The following is a 22309-nucleotide window of genomic DNA, read 5'->3' on the forward strand; positions in this document are numbered from 1 at the left end:
CTTCTTGAAATGCTTTGCTATCATGTCAGGCAGTCCTGTTACGCACACAAGGTCACTCACCAGAGGTATAGGGAAATGCGTTGCATACTGCAAATGGCGAAGGAGGTCATAGTTGGATGGAAAAATCAGCTCTCTCAGTCTTTCCCTCTTGACTGACTTCTCACTGGTAACTGAAATTCTTCTGTCTAAAGAAGAGTTCACATTCTCACAAGATTCCCCAGGCATCGGAGAAAAAATCTAAGTCATGTAAAACAAACGTTTAAGGTAAGTGTAACCTCTAATTCTCAAAATTCAGCAATTGCATTCAGAGACACGATTTTGTGCTTGCCTACAGTTACTTCTTAAGCATCTGCAGCTTTTCACAGACAGACAAAATAAGGGCAATCCTAATCAATCTGCAATTTAAGATACATACACACGTTATATCTCTACGCAGATCTCTCTTGTTTTTGACAAGTTTTAAACTAGCAGTATTCATTAGGGCTCAGGGCAATCTCCACACTTCTTATGCTGCTGTGACAAAGGAACCGCGATGAGACAGTCCAGGGGTTGAGGGAAAATAATGAAAAGGGTGAAGTGGGAGGTGACAAGAGACATTGTAGGCAGGCATGGATGTGCTGGAAACCACCAATATGACAGATGTCAGGCAGAAATAGGGGTCCCACCACCCTGCAAGTGGGTTTGCACCAACAGGTCAGGGCACAGGAGTCTGTGGGGATGCAGAATGAGGAGCAGTCCCCAGGAAGAAACCAGGAGATTCAAGAGTAATGCAGATTCAGGCTAACAGTAAGGAAAAAAAGAAAAGAGAAAGGGAAGGAAAAAAAAAAAAAAAAAGGGGGTGAAGCAGATTTGGAAGACAGAGCCAAAGTCACTTGAAAAGCAAGTGGTATCAATCTGGGGTTCCTCGGTGTTAAAGAAGTGGGTAAATCTGCCTGTTGATTCACGCTTAACTGTAATAGCAGCACTCTGAGTACGCTGGAGGCAAGAGGAGGGAGGGAAGGAGGGAGGGAGGAGCGTGCAGGTGGACAACTAGGGCAAGCACCGAAGACAGCAAGCTGTCACGCAGCAGAGATGCGGAGAAAGGAGGCGGTGCACTGACACAGACGATGGCAGGGACCGGATGCCAAAGGACATGGCTGTTGATGGAAGAGGCAAGGTGGTGTCAGGGGCATGGAGAGACAATTCAGCGACAACAGCAAGCAGCAGACACAGGCAGAGGCATGCAAAAATCAAAAGTTAAACCTACTGGAAATTCCGAACCAAAATCTGCCTTAAAGTCACTCTTGTCTACATCATCAAAAATACTAGCGGTTCCTGAGTCAATGCCCATATGTTCCATAACACTATGATCCTAATAATTGCCAGAGAGAAAAAACAAACATCAGTCACATTTTATTGAAGACTCATTTCACTGATCACAGGCAAACCCAAGTATTCCACATATTTAAGAATGAAGAAAAAGTACCAATGGTAGGAAGTTTTCAGATACTAACTTTTAAATCTTTATGGTAAGTCTTAATTCACAAAAGTATTTCTCAAGCCTAAGTCCACAAAAGCATAGAAAAGCACAGGAGCCAAAGGGGGAAACAAAACTTTGCAGTATATCCCTGTGAGCAACCCTGCTCCAGGGACACCGACAGAACAGGAAGCTGACCCTTGTGCCTTATCTCCTACTTGGTTGTACCACAACAGGATCACAATCACTTGTAGAAACCCGCTATACTTCAGAGCAAATTTGGCCATGAGATTGACATTAGAGATATACAAAAGAAATTCAAAAGAAATATAACAGCACGCTTTAGCTGGCCACAGGCTCCCACGGACTGTGCAGCAGAACAACAGGCGACATCTCATCACAGGATGTCACACATGGTCTGCAGCCCTGAGTTTAAAACTGCCTTCCTCTGCACTAGTTTTAGAAAAGGTTACAAACTGCTCATCTGATAGAAGACTCGGGATTGCACACACACGAGTCGAGGTTTGGCTTCAGTGTCTTCGGTCAGTGGCTGCGTAGCGCACAGTAAGCTCCGATGGTCCGTGAGCAGAGTACCACGCTGCGCATTGCTCAGGCCCGTGCTATGCCAGCACGCCCCACACTACCCAGAGGATGTGGGGCTTACTCCAGGCTCCCCACTGACTGCTCCTGCTTAAAGCTCTCCCCTCTCTTCCCTGAAGCACATCTGCAATTAAGTTTTTCCATTGGTACATTTAGAAATCTATACTGTGCCTTTCTGTTTGTCCTGTTTGTTTTGTTTGTTAGATCACCAGACAAGCATCAGTTTGGTATACCTGCACCAAAACAGCAATATTTACAGCTATATACAAGAAGGAAGCCAATGGCTCACTTTCACTCTTCTCAAAGAGACAGAAAGAGACAAGGAGATACAGATCAAAAAACTTAATATCTCATAGCTGAAATACTAGTGCTTTGGTGAAAATCTAAGCTGAATGAAACAGAGTACCAAACATGGGTGAAACAGCATGAAGCGTTACCTCCAGTTTCACATCATGATCCTTAGAATAGTGTTCGTCCACAGTTTCCCCGTTAGGTGAACGTGGTCTAGTAGCTGCAGTGATCGACAAGTCTCCGCGGGATATTAAAGTGCACATGTACGCATCATGGGAGAACACATCATGCCGAGTGAATTCAGAAAAAAGCAGCACCAAATTCACAAACTCTGTCTTCTCATGGTCACTACTTGGGTCAGCTACCCCCCAAAAAAAAAAGAAAAAAAAAGTTAGACTGTAGTTTCAACTTACAAATATTTGTGTTTCAACTATTCCAATGACAAACCCCAACAAATCAACTTTAAAGGCCCACTAAAAATGTCTCAGGCATGCTGCACAGGTTTCGCTGTGTCTCCGCAGAACAAACCGTTTCCCACCTAATGTACATGTCTTCACTTTGCTGTCGGCTCCCCACATGGGACAGACTTCAGGCAGCGGCGGATCCAGAGCGTCCTACCCCACTGAAGTACAATGTTCAAATACTTCCGAAAATTAAAAAGAATAGGGAAGAGGGCAAGGACATTCCCTCTGTGAAGAAAAGTTACAGCTGAAGCTTTAGGTTATAACAGACCACCCAAAGGTCATCTTTTCCTCCCAAATTATCTGTTACTGTCTTATCTATAGTACTTGTGTATTCCTAACAGAAAACCTTTTAAAATATTTTCAAAGAACTCAAGATCTCTGCATGCCAGGCCTCCAAGATGTAAAAGCAGTATTTCGTTAAAGCTTGATAGCGCAGTGTATTTTACCTATTAAATGTGCCCACACACACCAGGAAAAAGTTTATTAAAATAAATACATGTTGCTTTGTCAGTGCCAAAGTAAAGCCTCGAGAAATACAACATAGAAAATGTTGTTATTAAGTTTTCATTTGTCACAGCTATATTTAATTTGACTTGTTCTGTACCACTGTTGAGTTAACAGAAAATAGCTTTATAGCACCCCAACTCTATTGGGGAACAAAACCTCCAGCTACAGAACTACCAAATTTGAATAATCAAGATTTATTTAAAAGCAAATTATGCTTTACAATTTCAAACTAGTACAATATATAACACTATTTCTATTTAGAAATTCTCATGAGGCTGCAGCACAGAAGCTGCCACAGCAAGGCCAGGAGCGCAGCAGCTCAGGGTCAGCTCTCCTCTGCACCCCCAGGTCCCCCCGCTCCCCAGCACGGTGCGCGGGCTGGATGCCACGTGGATGGGCAGTGTAAAACACACGCCTGCCGGCCAGGAGACCTGCCCTCCTTCAAAATACAGCGGCTACAGGCTTCTCATTTTGGAGAGATAGAAGCTCAACCACTGTAAAAAACCAATACAATACCACAAAACTTGTCCAATGCTTGAAAACACCAAAGAATATTTCAAGGAAAGCATTCCCCAGCTGCTCTCCCTGCCCTGGCTCACAGAGATACCCAGGTGAGGGAGCATTCCATGTCTGAAACAAGCACAGCAGAAACACCAATCTAAATATCACAAACAGTTTGCATGGTTTATTAAAACCAGGGTCACCACTGGCACAAAAACAGTGCACTGCCTATACTTCAGAACCTGTAACAAGTTTTTAAGAAGTTCCTCCTTTTTCAGATGTTGAAAGTTTTCAGTATCATGTTTCAAACCACTTAAAAACCACTTTACTTTAAGGGCAGCAGAAAAAAAAAAAAAAAGGCTACCAGAAACACAAGCTACAGTATCAGGCAGTTTTATTAGACCAACACAATTCATAAAGCAACCTAAGACGAACAAAGATCAACAGCTTTCGACTGTAACACTTGTGTGTAATTTCCAAGCCAGTCACTTAAAATGTGGATGTGTCAAAAAGAGGCAACTGTTGATGTTAAACACGCATAGAGTGCAAGCAATTTCCCCCAATCTCTTACAGCTTAAACAGAAATAAATGTAGCTTCTGCTAATTTTCCTTTTGTAAAAAGAAAGAAATAAAAACACAGAAAGACCCTGTAGCAAGACAGGATTTAAAAAAAAAATATGTGCATATGAAAATAGAGCAAGTAATCATGGAAACTGTGAAAAACCTGCTACAGCAAAATAGTAACTTCAGCAGCCAGAGAGCAGACCAGTTGCTTCTGACCTTCTTTGCAATATAAATTAGTTAATACTCACATAATGAGGGAGCTTGTGTATCTAAAAATCTTAGCAGGACATTCTGAAAAACAGGAAGACTGGAACCCGTCAAGGAAGCTGAAGACAGAGACTCCTTTTCATCTAGGACTTCAGATTCTCCACATCTCTGCAGTTAAATACATAAAAAGCATGTATCTACACACAAATCCGCATAGTAGCCCTGCAATTTGCACCTGAGGTGACTATTTGAGTGATTGTGACCTCTTCATAAACCCCCACCCGCTCTAGAACGACGTTTGTCCCATTACCTAGTTTGGTTATTTCGAAGGTGTTTTATTTAATCACTTTGGATTTACTTAATAAAGAGGAATGCCAGAGACACGTACCATCATCTGCAACGACATGGCTTCATATAAAAGCAAAAATTTCAGATACAGAACTTCCAGGACCAACGTGAATACAAAAGGTAACTCCTCTTGTTTGTGTAAATTACACTAAATATAATAATAACCAGGGAAAATATCTCTGCTTTGAGTGGATTTTGGTGCCAGCGAGGCAGAAACAATACCATAAGCCCTGTTCCCCCTAATTAATGGCTTGTGGTGAGGAGCGGACACAGCAGAGAGGCTCTGGAAAGTCCAAGTCTTTTTGCACCTCGCGCTGCCTGTACGTCTGTCCGCACAGAGGCACTCCCGAGAGGGCTCTCATCTGTCCCCCCCCCCCACACCCAGGCTGAGCAGACATCACACATCACTCTCCTAGGGACCCTTTTTCCTACGAGGGAAAAAAAAAAACCACAAAGCACCTAAACAGAACACCCATCCAGTAAAAGTGCCCGCCGGCGCCACGCGGATGCGGTGAGGCCAAGGCAGCGGCACTCCGGGCTACGGGGAGCTGCAGCAAGGCCGCAGTGAACAGTGTCTCTGTGCATTCCTCACCATCGGGCAGGTTTACTACGACGGACGCTTCAAGGAGAAGTGGCAGCTTATGCAAGCTGGAGTTGGATCATTTGCCACAACAGAGAGACAACAGTTTACATCAGAGATGTCACTACAGCATCCTGCTCCTCCAGAGAAACATTTCATTTCCCCTGAAAACAAAGGCGTTCTACAGAATGCAAGATTTGAAGTTACACTTGCATTTTGCCTCAGAACGGATCTTAGTTTTGGAACCTTCAGAGTCCCCCACCAGCTGAAGAGCCCTGCCCCACACCCTCTTTAAGGGACTGCAGCGACCATGGCTCTCCTTTATCTCCTTTATTTGCACAGCAGTAAAACACTTCAGACAGACAGACATAAAGCAGCTGACACAGACCATTCTGAGTTAGGTTGCAATTTCTTATTTTAAATAGAAGGCTTTTTCATTTTAGTTTTTAAATTCTAAAATTTAAGTTGATGACAAAAATCTGCAGCATTCCAAATGTCAACAAACTTACTTGTTTTGTGATCAGTAGAGATCCAAGTGATGTTTCCTTAGAAATACCTTACTTTTTAAGCACACTGTTCACACTGTTCTAGAAGCAGCGATAACTTACTTCTGCTTCGATTTCTGCTTGCCTCTTCTCCAGGAGTTTGGCTACAGCCATGGCCCTGTGCTTACCAGACCTTTTACAGCTCACAGCCCACTCACAAAGCAGCGTTACCACAGCCTCGTCGTTCGGGGCCACCTGTTCAGTGCAAGAAGACAGAAAACGGTTTCACCCACACAGCCAACAGGCTTATTTCTGAGCAAACAGCCTGCAGCAACCAGTGTTCTGGGGAACAAAGACAAAAGCTGGGTTTTGATCTTTAGTACCGACAGATGCACACGCTTGCTTCACTGGCAGTGCTTTCAAATGAAATAGAATCTGGAGGCCAAAGAGGGAAATCTCAGTTCTCACACTGCTGATACTCAAATCAGAATTTTCTTTATCATGATGTTGCTTCACAAAAACAGAGAAGGGTGATCTGCTTTATGAGTAAGAGAAACAGGAAAAGCACACCACACAGAGTCTCAACCCAACTAACCACACAGAATTTACGCTTTCCGTACATTAATTCTTCCAAACCTCTTTCGTCTGTTTCCAGACCATTACTTGCATTAAGAACACAAAACAAATAAAACTTAACCCCTAAAGCTGTATTCTCAGAAAACCAAGGTCAAAAAACTCCGAAAAAGCTCCATTTATTTCTGACCCAATACAAACACTTTTAAGAAACATTACATGTCTTTAGAAAATCCGTATTTACAGAGCACCAACGGGATGTAGTACGCTTCTATCTACTGAGAGTTCACCTCATCTCTGCTTCCACTGACCACCCACACCTCAGAAGTGGTTTTTTCCTGAACTGGATCTGCTGAACTTCCTCGGCCTGCCTGAGCTGGCTTCCATCTCTGAACACTTACACCTAGGACCGACCTGCAAATTAAGCAGATGTGATTTTTCTTCTTTTTCCAAGATTAGCAGAAACTAGACTTACAAGTAACCATGAGGAGGGCTAGAGTTCCGCACAGCACCCTCAGAAAGTCAATACTTTTTCAGAGTGATTGGGAATTACAGACCCACAAGCACGAAAGTTACTGCTTCAAAAGTATCCCAACCGCCCTCCTCAGAAATACAAACAAGCAACGCTGCGCTGAACAAGGCTGGTGTGGACGTGCACACACGTCACGCAGAGGAGTTTCCTGTAACTACTCTTCAAGGAGTAAGACAGAAACACGAAATGACTAGGGCTGGGGGAGTGGGGGGAAGAGAGGAAAATGCTTTCTCATACCCAAATGAAGTGACCTGGTGATATCACCACTGTCGTGGTCAGACGCAGGCAGCTAACAACTGAAGTGTGGATCCTATCTATTTTTTAAAGCAATGCAGAACACCTAAAGGAGTCTGATCTTCACATGGACTTATTTCCCTTTCTGCTAACAAGAGGAACTGTGCCAACAAAAATCAGGAGTGCTTCGTATCTCAAGCAAGAGACACCAACTCAGGGCCAAGGCAAAGCGCGTCAGGCCACCCGTTCCCTGAAGCTGGGCCCGCGCTGCATCGCGCCCTGCGGTGCCACGGGACCTCCCTCGCCCTCTTACAATGGCACCTCTTAGAGGATGGCTGAGCAGCTTATCTTCTCAGGCAAGGAGCAGGTGATGCTCCTGCAACTGAATCCTTTCAGAAAAGGAAGGCAGGAAAGCTTCGCAGAGGTGAGGCAGTGGGGCCCCAACGCCAAAGGTCAGAGCTCACTGCGCGGGGGCCAGCACAGAGAGGGACATCCTGGCAAAAGATGTTTAAGGAGGACTTACATGGGGTATTTCTGAAGAAAAAAGTGATTATAAACGTGTTCCTACATGTTTTTGTTCCGGCCTAAAGAAAACGGCTTAGGTTGTTTTGGGAAATATCAAATCATAAAAGAAGAAAGCAAATTTTTTGGCTTTCCGTTATTTTCCACTTGAGAGAAACGAGGGTGCTTTTCCTCCAAGGAATGTGCACGCTGTACAAACATCGCCAGCACTCAGACACACGCTGAGGTACACATCTGCATGTGCACGTGTACAAATACTTCCTACAGACGCTGCCTGAGATACTAAGCCAAGAACACCAGCGTGTTGCTCAACTGCCCTCAGAGCTTGCTCAGCTGTACTGAGCACAGAAAAGCAAAGGCACCGAGGCCTGCAGTCGCCAAGCTGATCGCTTCCGCTGCTGCTGCTGCTCCCGGGAACAGATGTTTAAGCCTTACAAGAAATGTGAAAACAGCTCCAAGGAAAACTCTGGTCACCATATACAACACACACAGACAAAGTTCAACCCACGTGTCCTGTGCCCGTGTTTTTGGAGTCCTCGTGAGCATTACTTGCAACCTCGCGCCTGTGCCGCTCACCTCTGCCCACGGAACAGAAGGCTCAGCAGGGCTTGGCTGCTGAGTCCTCGGGCCCCGCGGCCATGGCTCTGTCTAGGGACACGGGACTACTGTGCCCCCAGCAAGCCCAGGGGACAGGCACGTCCCATGAGACCAACCTACCTCAGGGGCGGCTCCCACGTGTGCCAGAGCCCCTGCACCCTCTGGTTACAAACCAGATGCCGGATGGCCACAAGCATTTGTTACCAGACACGCTGTCTGTGCTCAGGGGTTGCCATTAACGGGATATCGCGTTTGAATGGCACACCCAACCGCCTGCGATCAGGGCCAAGGCTGCTTTCCCCAAGCACACTTCGTTCACGGTCGGCTGTTTGTTTTACAGTCTTTCATGAAACTCACTGACAATGAGTGCAGTAGAAACTAAACAACATTGTGATCAACTGCAAATCGCACATTTAGAGTTTTTGGTATTAAGCCAGCAACAGGCACTATCTATTTTTTTTTTTAACTAAAGATTGCACAAATGACTTATTTGATAGCCCAAACAAAAGAGAAAACCCAGGGCAAGCTGACCTTTTGCTGTTAAGGCTGGACGTTAACTTCAGTTTCTTCAAGAAATGCTGTGAATTTTTACTTCTGAACAGCACTGCCACGTGTAGCTCTGTACCGAAATTCTCTTAACAAAAGGAACAAAGGACAGACGTCTGCACAGCTCACAAGAAAATAACGTGACACTATCCTGGTCAGAACCGCACTGAGTTCTGCATAAATAAACTACAGGTAATTCCTCATCTGTTCTACCTGAGCTTCAGGAGATTTCACAGAATGGCTGATCTGCTTCGAGCAGCTTATTTTCAAGAGACAATCTGTTTTTTTTCCAGGTTGGGGTGGTGGAGGTGGTGTTAAAATTAACTAGAAAGAGACAGCTCTACAGTTAAGGAAACACAGACAGTCAATTCTGTTTCTAAACAAGTCATCTGCTAACACTGTGATATTTATTAGTGACAAAAAAAAAATAACTCCCCAATTCTACGCCTCTAAAAAGCAGAGCTACATTTTCAGAGATGTAGAACCCAACACTGCCACAAATCAAACACCTAGAAGTGATTACGCACCTTAAAAATCACAGTCTTGGCTGAGCAGTTTCACGTGCACGCAGCACAAAACCTCTTTGGAAGGGAAAAAAGCCCACCATGAATATTTGAAACATCAAGGTGTTTATCCATGTAAGAACTTCAACCACGTCCCTTTTAGGTGCCTAAAACCAGCAAGTTTGGTTCTCAGGAACTGACACGTGCAGCAACCAAAAAAAAGTTATTTGAGTGCAGATAACTATTTGAACCCTCTGATGCAGAATTTTGCTGGCTCTGGGGATCCCAGCTTGCCCATTCCCATACATTAGACTCTAGGAACATGGGGCCCTGCAGCAGCTGAGAAAAGTAAAGTTGAAGCATCTAACCATCAAATGCTTTATTTTGCTTTTGACTGAAAATAACAAATACATTTGAAAGCTGTGTCAAGTCCCCGCAGTATATCTAACTACCCAAAACCCCTACAGTAGGAACGCCTCTACAGCGGCAGATGGGCAGTGGAAGAGTATGCCAACCAACTCACAGCTCATCTGCAGAGCCACGAACCGGAAAATGAGTTAGTCCAGCGCCCAGTGCTCTGCTCTGCTGAGCGCAGGCAGGGCTGTGCCGCTCCTGGGCACCGGCGCGGCAGCTCGTGGGGCTGACGATGCAGAGGGGAGCTCTAGCTCCTGCCCTGCTGCACAGCCGCAGCGGCCTGCCGCACCCTGCATGACTTCCTTCCTCCCAGTGCTGCCTCACGATAACTGCTCCTCATGGTTTCCTCCCTGCCCACACTCTGTTTACTGAAAGGTGCTAAGAACGCAGTTAAGTAACACCTCTCAGAATAACCGGGTTCTGGATTTGTCTGATTTGGGATCTTGTCTCTGCAGACGGTCTGGCCTGGAAAAGCCAGAACACATCTCAGAGGGGCTCAAACTACTGCCTTGAAGAGCCGCGTTAAGATCACATTTGTACAATTCCAGGGGCAGGAAAACAAGCAGATCAGTTCACACGCTGCTCAGTGCGTACATTCTGTAAGGAAGACAAGCCATACGGTGCGGGAGCGGAGAACAGGCACAGGCAGGCAGGAACCGCGGCTCCCTCAGGCCGGGAGAACCCTTCCACAGATGAGACCCTTCCTCGAGATTCCCAAACCTTCCACAAGTCCTAACAAAAGAAAAACACTTCAAGGTCACATCAAATAGGAGAGATCATCTACACCAGGTAGCACGCATCTTTGAAGCAAGATTTCAAGGTTAGAAAACTCACTCACGACATTTGTCATTTAGCCATGACCCAAAACAGCCATAACCTTCCGAAAGCCACCAGTCACATCCTGCCAGAGAGAACCAGAGGCCTCATTTCCACCAATTTCTAACTGGAACAGAAGGGGGGGTGAAGAAAAGAAGAAAACGGTTTGGTTTTATCGTAATTTTTTTTTTTAAAAAAGCACACCGCAATTAGTAACACAGGAAAGTGTTAAGCATTACTGTTCTTGATAGGTTTGGAGATAGGAAGCCAAACGTACTATTAAACCTCTGGACTCCCACTAAGCCCTTGCTGTTATTATTTCATTCATGTTGCTGCTAAGGAGCTAGTTTGACTTTGTGCTAGCTGAGGCCAGCGCTGAGGCACCGGGACTGCAGAAGTGATCTTTTTGTGGCAGGGGCAGGAAGAGTGGGGCGTAATGCCCAGCAGCTCAAATCACCAAGGGAAAGGAAGCCCCAACCTCCCCTCACCTCACTGAACCTCTCCAGAAAGCAGCCAGGTGACTCAGTGCCGCCAGGAAATGCCCGTGTGTTTGTCATCACTGCTCCCCAGGCCGCCGCGCGCACTGGGGAGCTGCCGCCCAGCGCCTTCGCTGAGCTTGGAGCCGCTTACGGGAACTCGCTGCGGCGGGTCGCAGTGCAGGCTGAAATACGAATACTGAGAAACGCTTTGGAGCGCAGCCCAGGAGGGACTAAGGCATCACAGGAGGGTAGGCACGCTGTACGTACACACCGCAGCGTTAACAGCTCACAGACCTTCTTACTGGAGCACAATTTGCATTAAACTATGAGAGCACGTTCAAAAAAATGTCAACCACTGCTTTGAAGTTGTCTAAAACAGAAAGAAAAAACAAGTTGTGTGTTCTTTTTAAGGACCTCATCAGTTATTTAAGTCACAGAATAAATTTTTCCCTTCCAGAGAGATTTTGTATTTTACCTTCCTTAGAGATTTTGTACTTTTCCTCCCTCAGATATCTAGGGGAGCAGGAATCTGACACTGGCTTTACTGAAATAATAAAGGCTGAAAGCACCCGCACAAACAGGCTTCAGATAACGAAGCAATCTGAGTGACTGAACATGACGCTAACTGCGTTATTAAAAATATTACAAGAATGCTCAGAACATGCTCTATTTCCTCAGTGGCTGTGGAAACAGACTCTGATTCTGCTGATATTTTAATCTATTTTATATTGTTCATCTTGTCTCTCTTCCCCGTCCTGCATCCCAGCACACTCAGATTCAAGTCCCTTCAGCAGTACCAAACTGTTAAATCAGTGCTTACTAACGAAAAAGGCATTGCCAGACCTCCTTTCCCATAGACACAGCGGGGTTGTCTCTTTCGTTGTTGTTGTTTCACTTCCAGCAAAGTGATCTCAGAAAGACAAATATTAACTCTCCGCATTTGTAACAAGCCCTACTCGTGAGAACCGAGTCCAAAACAGGACTTTTTCACTCTAAAATGAAAAACATCTCTTGGCATCATGAGAATTCAGTGGGATTTCAAAGACAACATGAGAAGCAAGACGTAAATACAAGTTCAGAGACCTAAACTTTAAAAGCAATTGGAGTGCACAAATATCCATGAAGTTTTAGGATTCTACATAAGGAGTGATATTGAACTTATTAAAATCATTAAAAATCAAGCGCGCTCTTTTTTCATCCAGAAATACTGGTATGAACTTTCATTTACCAGGTGTCCCTCCCACCGCTTCAGTATATTTCAAGTTATACTTAACCAAATCATATTTTTTGACACAGCAGACTGACAAATTATAAGTCTCAACAAACATTCTAAACTAAAACAAATTACGAGGAAAAAAAAAAATTCCTTTCTCAGTTCCTTTCCTTAGAGGTACTTGTGAAAGACTAGGACAGACAATAAAATACAGGGAGACTAAAGGTCAGGTGAGAGCTTAGTGGTGTTAAGCCACAGGAAGATGACAGGCGACCTCAAAGAGGAGTTTTCATAAAAAATATGAAAAATTTGCTGTTGCATTCTCTAGCTTACTCTTCTGAGGACTCTAGTTTTGCCCAAACTGAATCAAGTCCTCAGAGGGAGTGATCTTTAAAAGGAGACGGAGAGGAGTCAAAGGTGTTCCAAATGTCGATGAGTGCAACATAATTTTACCCTAACTTAAAACTGTACTGTAGCAGTACAAACTGTTTGTTGGATTTATCTCTTTAATGATACCTCCACAGTCACCTCCAGAGTGGCAATCGTTCTGGAGCTGTGCACACAAGATGTTTTGAGCCAAGGAAATGTCACATGGAAAACACTCACACCTGTAAGTAAGGCCAGTAGTTTTCTCTGCAACGCTATCTCAAATGAAAGTGAATTCACTGCTTTACGCCACATCACAGATGTCCAGATTTCAAGTCGTCCTACTCAGCCAAATCTACTGCAAAACTCTATACAAGTCAGTGAAGCAGAATCAGAAGTGAAAGGTCCTTCGTACTACTCACTGTGCACATGGTCATACTTGCAGGGTAGCACCATTCTTGCCATAGTAATTGAGATATTACATTTTTATTGGCTGTCAGGCCCTCACATCAAAGTAATTCAACACCTGTTATTATCATTTGCAGCTCCACAGATAAAAAGCCGAGCATCTGACAGCATAAGTGCTGCTTTTCGGGTTGCACAGAGAGCCTGATGGAAATCCCGTGCCTGTGTCGTACTTCAGCCCCATTTGGGACCAAGCTACGCGGTCTCTCTCTCTCACTGCCCCCACCCTCCTTCTTCACTGCCCTTGGCATCTGCAGCCGTTCCTCTCACAATAAATTCTTCACAACGGGCAGGCAGACGCCTCTCGGAGTCTCTTCACATCATCCATCTCATCTCCTCTCCACTTCTTGCAGCCGGGCCGGGCCGAGTCGGGCCCAGTCAGCTGCCCAGCGGGAGGCCAGGGGGTGAGGGCCGCAAGGCCCACAGGGGTGCAAGGCCCACAAGGCTCGCGCCTCCCCCTCCCTGTCCCCACTCAGCTTCTTCACTTTTTTTTTTTTTTTTAATTTCCCCCTTCTTAAATACATTATCACAGAGGCGTTATCACTGTTGCCATTTGGCTCAGCCCCGGCCAGCAGCAGGGCCGCCCTAGGCCTGGCAGCCACCTTCCTGCCATCCCAGAGCCTGCCCAGGGTTTTTGAGCACCACTCATACATACTTGCTGGCAGTCTTCTCAATGATGATTTGCAATCCAGCAGGAAAAGTGGACAGGAAATAAGTTCCAAACATGTTCCAGTTGGGCTCACATCAAAACAAGGGTAGTAGATAGCTGCCCTTCAAAGTACATTTTGCTTTAAATAACTCTGTCAGTAGACATTCTGGTGATGGACATCTCACGTACAAAATGAAAGTCCTTACAAGCTTACATGAGTTGCCAGTTGAAAATAGATCGTACATGACCTCGTAACTTATGACCTTTTCTGCCACAAAAAAACAGCCCAAGTTTATCAAGGGGGAAGGAAACAGAGACAGAAGAAAACAAACAGCATTGCATGCGGTGACATCCTTGGGCGCTTAGCCTTGCAGCATGTGGCCGATGCGCAGTCGGGGCAGGGAGGCACCGACATCCAGCGGCTGCCTGGCAGCTCCACAGCCCTTCTCCAGGCATGGGGCACAGGCGCTCACCGCCAGCCTGCCCAGGAGGGAACCAGCTAAACACTACGCTGGTAACTTGAAATTCAAATGTCAAAACGCACAAGTACCACCAAACAGGCATTCAGCATCCCAAGAGAACCTCTTTTGAGCTGCCAAAAGTCAAGCTTAAAGCAAGCAACAAGTGTTGAAAACTCCAGAGGAAGTTAAAAAGGTGCAGATAATTTAAAAGTTTAATTTCTTATCAGCTCCAGACCCAGCAAGATAAAACTGAAACTTTCACAGTTATCTTCTCTCAGAAAGAAGTCAGCATCTTCTTTGCGTCTGCTCTCCCTACAGTCTCCTGCAGCCACTGTGCAAACACAGGCACATCACTACTTACATACGATAACACTTTATTCCTGATCAGCATTCTTAATCTCAGACTAAAACGCTATGCCAATAAAAGATAGGTAGCCCTGCAAATTAACTAGACAGACCTTCATAAAAATGAAGTACCCAGAACTGGGGAGGATATCTTTAGGAGAGCTGTTTAGGGGCCAAAACAGGCATGTTTTCAAGTCACGAAGCACCACGAAAAAAGGGCAGTAACAGCAGACAACCTACAAGAACAGAATAACTCCCTGACTTTCAGAAGTCTCCCTACCAACACTGCCTCTTGAAACACAAACAAACTGATTTAGTACAATTGTAGCTGGAAGTCAGAAAAACTTTTTGGAATGCAGATAGGGAGAAGGAAAAAAGATATGAATACAGCTGGCCAAGGGCGACAGGACACAACCACATCATCTGACTCCAAAAAGCAGATGAAAACAAAAAGTCAGCTCTCAAATGAAAAAGTGTATCGCACCCTACCCATTGTAAAAATACAGAAATACTTGTGTGTTGAACTCGTGATTTCACCCAAGCATGCAGGTTAACAACTTTCAGCGGCTTCATCTGCCTGCTCTAACAGCTCTCCTTCCTCGGTTCCCCTCTCACTACCGTAACAGCGTATCTGAAATACAAAACAACTCTGGCAAGTGTTCCACTCCTACCTACCGGCTCTGAGCGTCACACAGTTTGTTGCCAAGTATATCTCCCTGGAAATTATTCCAGAGATGTTATCCCCCCAACGCTGTATTCTGCTTGTTTATCGCAAAGTCATTAAAATGCTGATTGATAATTATGATGCATCATTTCTGTGCAATACAGGGTCTTGAATTATGACCCTCAATGGCTGAGAATATATGGTCCTGGACAAAAAATGAGTGTATTCAAAAAACAAACCATTTTGCACAACCGTCTTTAAAACATTACCGTGAGCAGCTACGACAGATTCACTAGTATTTTCCACTTTAAACTTTCACTTCAAGAGTGTACTATTAAAGTTGGCTATTTCTTCTTTTCCCCAAAGAAGAAAGTTTCCATGGAAACTCAAGAGTTGACGTTATACATAGGCCCAGTGACATTATCATCTGCACTTCACAAAACAAATAAAAAGAGTAAATGTTAAAGATTTCTGATTAAGTTTTTCAAGATCCCTGAAAATGATTCTAGGAGCATAGGTGAAAATATAAAAAAAACGTAAGAGTATGTAGTTTTAGAGTATTTTACTATAGTTAATAACCTATGAATTCACTACTTTCTACAACAGATGAAAAAGTTGTTATCAAACAATAATCCAGAATTTTACTTGGCAGCACCCTAAAAACAAACCACAAAACCTTGATAGATGATTCCTCCTAAATGGTTTACAGTACATAGAACTGAACAATTAAATTACAACAGCAAAGCGTTGTTTTCCCCTAGTAAACCAAATGTCAAGTAGTAAAGAAAAAAATACACCGAGAAAACACGAAGCTTTTGTGTCAAACATACACATACACACAATTCTCATAAGTAAAAATAAAATCTGTTGTCTACAGATTACGCAGTGAGAGAAGAATCTAGCCATTACCTCTTGGTTATCTTTATTCTGATTTGCCCAAAAAATCTTATTATAAAGTGTCTCCATTGAGTTGCTGGAATCTGATCTGTCAAAACAATGCCGATCCAACACTTCTAAGGTGTGCAGAACTCGGCTGATGGTCACCCCTGGAGAAGGGAGACAGAAAGGAGGGAAAAGAAGGGGGGAAAAAAGTTTACACAGGACAACATTGCATTACATCTATCTGTCACATCTACGACTAAAATCAATCATGGTGCAACAGGATTTGACTCAAAGAACAGATGTGAAGCCTAAAGCTCCCAATGTTTGTTTCATTTTGAGCTTCTCACCTGCAGTTGACTCTTGGCACTTGTCAAAAGACCACCGCACCTCCACAGCACGACCTCTTTGTTTTATCTGCTGTTCTACTTCATAAATCTTTGCCCGAACCTGTAAAAAAGATAGCTGCTAATTAGCGAGCGGTGGGAAGTCACGATTCTCATTTCAAGCTTGTGACAGCTTTCTCAGCAGGAGCAAGGTACCCTACGGTGCTCCACAACACTCCCTACATTCGGGAACAGCAAACTGAAGCATGTGCTCTTCAAATGTTTGTGTCTGTTACGAATCACCTGGTACAGTAAAACATCCTTCCTTACATTCAACCCAGCAGAAGTTACCTTTCAGCGTGTCTGAAAAGTCGCATCTCACATTACGGTACACGATAAGCTTCCTCTTATTTGCCGTTTCACATCTCACAGAAATTTCAGAAAACATCTGAACATTAATAAAATTCCTGGTATTTTCACAAAGTCAGTACCTGAACAAAGTACAGTCATCACAAACTAGCAGAACACTAGTCCTGAAACTAGGCCTACAGACATATCTAACTTGGTTGTAGTCCTAATGATCACAGATCATTACTTGGGATATAAAACAGATCTTAATAATCTGACAATGAGAAAATCTTACCTGCTGATTAAATGCTGAATTTCCACCTGGCATAGGTAAACTAGATGGAGCAACTTGAAGTAAATCCAGAGGTGAGCCTGGATTAACGTTCTTATTTTCATTTGTGGAATAATTCCACACCAAGGCACTTGGGCAACAAAGAGTTACGGTCTGCAAGCGACAGCACAAAACAGAAGTGATTTCTTTTTCTAAACACCTGTAACACACAACACTAACAAGAGAGGCCATGAGGCTAGAATCACTCTTGGTCTAACTACTAAAATCCAGGCCTATGCTTTATTACTTTAAAACATCCATTTGAGGAAATTCAACTACTGTATTATTTTCCTTCTTCATTATTTAAAAAAAATATTTCAATATACACGTGTTCAGTTCCCATTTGTATTGCTTTCATAATCTGTCACAGAACACGACCAAAGGCTAATTTCAGTCAGGTCCTTTCTGTGACATGTGAACGGGCTTTAGAAAAAAAGAAGTAGTTTTGCTGTTCAGCTTAAAAAGGAAGCTACATGTGAAAAATTAAAATTTAAGAAATTAATTAAAATCAGCTTTTCTGTCAAGATCTTAAAGCAGAAAAGAGTCACTGAAATGCTCTATGAACTTACAATTTACTTCAAAAGAAAGATTTTGCACTGATAGGCTTCAAACCAGTCATTTTGGAACAGCTTGCAGCAGGTGCCTGTTGTCCTGCAGCATTTGGAACTGTACAAAGCAAACGCAGAACCCTTCGGTGTTTCGGGGTCAGACCTTCAATATCACCTCAAATTACGGAAGTTGATTCACCTTACAGACATTTACTTTTGAGACTACTGGATTACTTGTTGGGAAGCTCCCCCAGCCCAGACCTGGATTACAAAGCAGCACCTCAGCAGAAACGTGCTCTAGAGCAATGCTCCTCCGGACAGACAGAGCTTATCTGAGCCCAGGCTGGCCTCTGGGCCCGCTGGGTAGCACGGGGAAAAGGAGCAGAAAAAAGAGCAGAGAAAACACACACACATACGCAAACCCAAGGAGTACAGGAAGAGCAGAAAGACTACCAGCTGTGTTGCGTGCAGAGAAACGGTGTAAGCTGCCAGAGTACACAAGCATACCCCAGCACCCTGGGATGGAGACAAACACTGATGTTCCCATGACAGATCCATGTTCAAGAGGAAAAAAAGTCCCAGCACGCTGTGAGCCAGACAGAATCTAACTTCCCGATTCACGCACCCCGAGCGGAGGGAGGGATGCGCGTACTCTCCCTCTTTCTCTCCTCAGATAGGAGGAGCCTGCCCTGCGTACAGCCCGGCCTGCCTCCAGGCTCTGGGCTCGGCACACTGCGAGGGGCTGTGCGAAAGCAGCCCTCGGAGAAGGAGCTGCGTACCACAAGAAAGTGCTCTTTCACTGCAGGGGTGCTCCAGCCCTCAAACAGCCTGCCCAGAGAGGTGGTGGAGATGTTAGACATCCAGCTGGACATGCTCCTGGGGAACCTGCTCTAGCTGACCCTGCCCAAGTCAGGGGGTTGACAACAACATCTGAAGAGATTCCTGCCAACCTCACCCGTTCTGCGATTTTGTGATCCCACAAGCATCACCACACCCTGGTACCACCACCAGGACATCTCTGTGCAACCCCCAGAGACAGACAACTGAACAGACAGCAGCAGGAGGGTTTGAGGAAGTCTCACCAGGTCAGCACTCAGGCAGGCAAACAACAACAGCTCATCATACAAGTCCTTTTTTAGAAAATAATTACTCTCTTGACAATTCTGCTATTGCCGAGCAACAAGCACCACCGAACAGTCTCTTTTGCTCCACAGTTTAAAACTGTGTAAGTTGATAAGGCAGTACAAACTGCTCGAAATTCTGACAAAATCAAAACGAAGCAGCCTCCAGGAGCACCAACCATCGGTGACAAGCTGGAAGCAGCAAGGAAGTTCTCAAAGGTTACAGCGTGCCGGAGTCAGCACAGTGCTGTCCTCTGTCCAGCCGCACTCAGCAGACAGACGAGGTCTGGCAGAACTGCACGGGTTCACTGGCCGCGAGAATGCGATGAGATGCACAAAGCATCACTGCAACCAGAAACACGCCATCACCAAGGAGAGGCCTGGCCACCCCTGGCAGCAGAGTCACTCCTTCCCGCAGCAGAGACACGGACAGCACAGGTGGTTCCACCATCGCCTCTCAGAATCCACCCTCCTGCTCCCCCAGACCCACTCACTCCTCACCCTTTAATGGATACAGGAGCATTCAAACCACAACCAGCACACCTTGTCACACCCAAAACCCACTCTGTTTTCCAATAAACTGAATGGTTATAGCCTTGAAAAAAAAACCAAAACAACAGAACATTGGCCTACCTGCAGCATACAACTAAGTCCATACACCAGTGGACGGTGTTGAGGGCAGGAGAGGAAATCTGAGCAGGCCAGCTGCACTGGGCTCACCACGGGACCAGGGGCAGTCGGGCTCGGGGCTGCCAGGGGAGGGTTACTTGGTCCAATAATCATGTGAGGAGAGTGTGCAGCTACAAGGCTAGGACCATCGCTTAGCAACACAGATAGGCGTCTGGCACAAAAATAAGCAAGGCGACGGGACAGGTAAGCTGACTGAACAAACTCTTCTGAATACTGAAATTTAAAGAAATGCATAGTTTACCACACAGTCTACTCCATGTATTTTCTTTTAACAATCTAACATTGAACATGCATAAACTACAAACAATTGCCTCCAGTATTTAAGAGTCCAGAAGTTAAAAAAGAAAAGAGCAGCTCAAACGCAAACCTATTGCTCTTCTCCTAAAAATTTCACCTGCCCTCCAGGACCAGTAACAGTAACAGAATCCTTCTACCAATTCAAGCTAAAGATTATAAAGCATGAACATTTTAAAGGTGTTTATAAATTCCAAACATGCATCATGTAATATATTTCTCTACGTGTCCTAAGTAAAAATGTTTATCTAGATTTTACCACCACAAATATTAAAATCATTTAACAGGGATGATTCACACTTACATTGATTTTGCCTTTAAAACATGCATGTACCTGCAACATTAGCGGCAGCAACAGCTTAAGAAGATCATCGTCAGTGGGTCTGATTTTTTCCAAAACATCCAGTATCCACGTCAAATACTCATGTCTCTCAAGCATGCCTTCCTTAAAGGATTTAAAATAACACATCCCATGTTAGCTGGGAGCACTGAACAAGCAGGTGTGTAATTACAAGTTTCGTTTCATTGCTGGTTTAGCTCTCCTTACCCACGTCGGCACAGAGCTACCAAGACCCTCAACCACCAGCACACGCGCTGGAACCAGCCACCAGCGCGGCAGCCCTACGGGCAGGGAAGCAATTGCGTGCAACACCAACGATCTCTGCAGCTCAAATTAGCAGGCTGCCTGATGTATTGCTGACAGACTCCCTCCCAGCAACCCTTCTGTGATTTCTGTCCTTGGGCAGAAACAACCAGAGTTATTCTGGGCTAGAGCCACGTGGAACCGAACAGCCAGGCCACCATGTCAACACCCAAAGCTTCATGTGCCACCGTGGCCTCAGCCTGATCTGCAATCATTAAAACACTCTTGAAAGATGGGATAATATAGAAGAGAGAATAATTGAGTACATTGCTGCAATCGCAATCAAGCACACTAAGCAAATCAAAGCTTCTTCAGCTAGCAAATCTTTGAAATGAATTAGCATTTATAATTTATGCAAGTCTTATGACAAAAGCTACCGCTAAGTTCTAAAATTGAACGTTCCAAGAATGGTAACCTCAAAAAAAAAAATCTATACACTTCTTAAAGTAGTACCTGAAACATATAAAACGACAATTTTTCATTATATTCCCACTGCTTCAGGGCTTGTTCCATCTCTGGAGGCATCACCACAGAGCTGTTGCCTTGGCTGGAAGTCACATGGTAGAACTCCGCGACCTTTGCCAGCTGCTCTCGAAGGTATCTGGTTATAATTTGAGTCCATTCTACAAATAAGTTTACAAATAGAACCCTTCAGGTGATAAAAGGTTTCTTTCACAGTGAGAATTGAAAACAAACTTATATTGCCTTTGTCATCAAAAATACTCCTCCGAAACATTAACCTGCAGCTGCACAATGCAGTGCCTGCTGAGAGTTAACAGGCTCTTGCGTGGCTCCCCTGTGCGTTGCTCTCAAAGCACGGATACCGTCAAGCGTGCAAGCAGCCTGCTAGCCTAGGACGACAGAAAAAGCACTGACACAAGGTATGCCTTTAGGGAATCACCTCTCTTTCACCAGATTTCAGCATTCAGCCACAGGACAGCCTTGAAATAGGTAAAATATACTTCATTACTTCCTTCCATCGGGACCTTTATTCCCCTCTCCCCTCCCCTCCAAACATACCCAATATAAAACTCAAGGACACGTTGCCCAAGCAGTGGGATTTCCTTCAGTAACCACTGAAACAGGCAGCTCCTCCAGATATTTACTCTGACGAGAACGCACAAGCTCAGGAGCCGTTCCCTGGGTCAGAGCGACCACGCAGCGCAGAGGTCTGCCAGTAAGATGATTATCTTCTGTCCTCAGTAAGTCAGTAGGTGCTGTTCAGCAAACACACAAACCTGCTAAAACTGATCCGCTTTTCAGCAGCGACTCTGCGTTCAGTGTAATTTGGAGAAGTTAGTGAACAAAAGTGGACTTGCTTGGTCACACATAAAGCTTTGGGAGAAGAGGATTTGCAACGAAGGCATTCTCTTAGCAGTAACTGAACAACCAAGGTTAGTTGTTAGTGTCTCAGAGACAAACATCTCAGGGAGCTGTATTTCATCAGCGTGCAGCGTATTTCAGAAGAGCACACTCTTACGAATACATCACGCAGTTACTTTGACAACCTGAGCCTGTTTACCATCAGAGATACAGGAACCACTGCTCTCAAACACAACTCCTTTCGCGGTTTACTACGCACCCCAGACTTCAGCTACCACCTTCATTTTCTCCCTTTGCATTTGTAACTGGCAGTTCTGTTGACATACACTGACTATATGTTGAACGCTTTTCTATCCCAATCCACTGAAATTTCTGGTGGAAGCTAGGGGGTTTTAGTGTTTATGTAGAGCAGTTTAACTACATT

The 22309-nt window shown here is 44.7% G+C and overlaps 1 protein-coding gene across 1 annotated transcript in view; it reads right to left on the reverse strand.

Moving 5' to 3' along the window:
* MED12L (mediator complex subunit 12L) overlaps positions 1-22309 on the reverse strand; it is a 131274-nt gene that overhangs the window by 97941 nt on the left and 11024 nt on the right. The window contains exons 5-15 of the mRNA XM_086754304.1: positions 21016-21185; positions 20254-20364; positions 19569-19838; positions 17231-17380; positions 16612-16711; positions 16292-16428; positions 6127-6258; positions 4632-4758; positions 2494-2708; positions 1247-1351; positions 61-237 (exon numbers count right to left, since the gene is read on the reverse strand). Coding sequence (XP_086610430.1) covers positions 61-237; positions 1247-1351; positions 2494-2708; positions 4632-4758; positions 6127-6258; positions 16292-16428; positions 16612-16711; positions 17231-17380; positions 19569-19838; positions 20254-20364; positions 21016-21185 — 1694 coding nt within the window. The remainder of the gene's footprint in view (positions 1-60; positions 238-1246; positions 1352-2493; positions 2709-4631; positions 4759-6126; positions 6259-16291; positions 16429-16611; positions 16712-17230; positions 17381-19568; positions 19839-20253; positions 20365-21015; positions 21186-22309) is intronic.

Source organism: Chlamydotis macqueenii, chromosome 9, assembly GCF_036417535.1.
Source record: "Chlamydotis macqueenii isolate bChlMac1 chromosome 9, bChlMac1.mat, whole genome shotgun sequence".
Lineage (NCBI taxonomy): Eukaryota > Metazoa > Chordata > Aves > Otidiformes > Otididae > Chlamydotis > Chlamydotis macqueenii.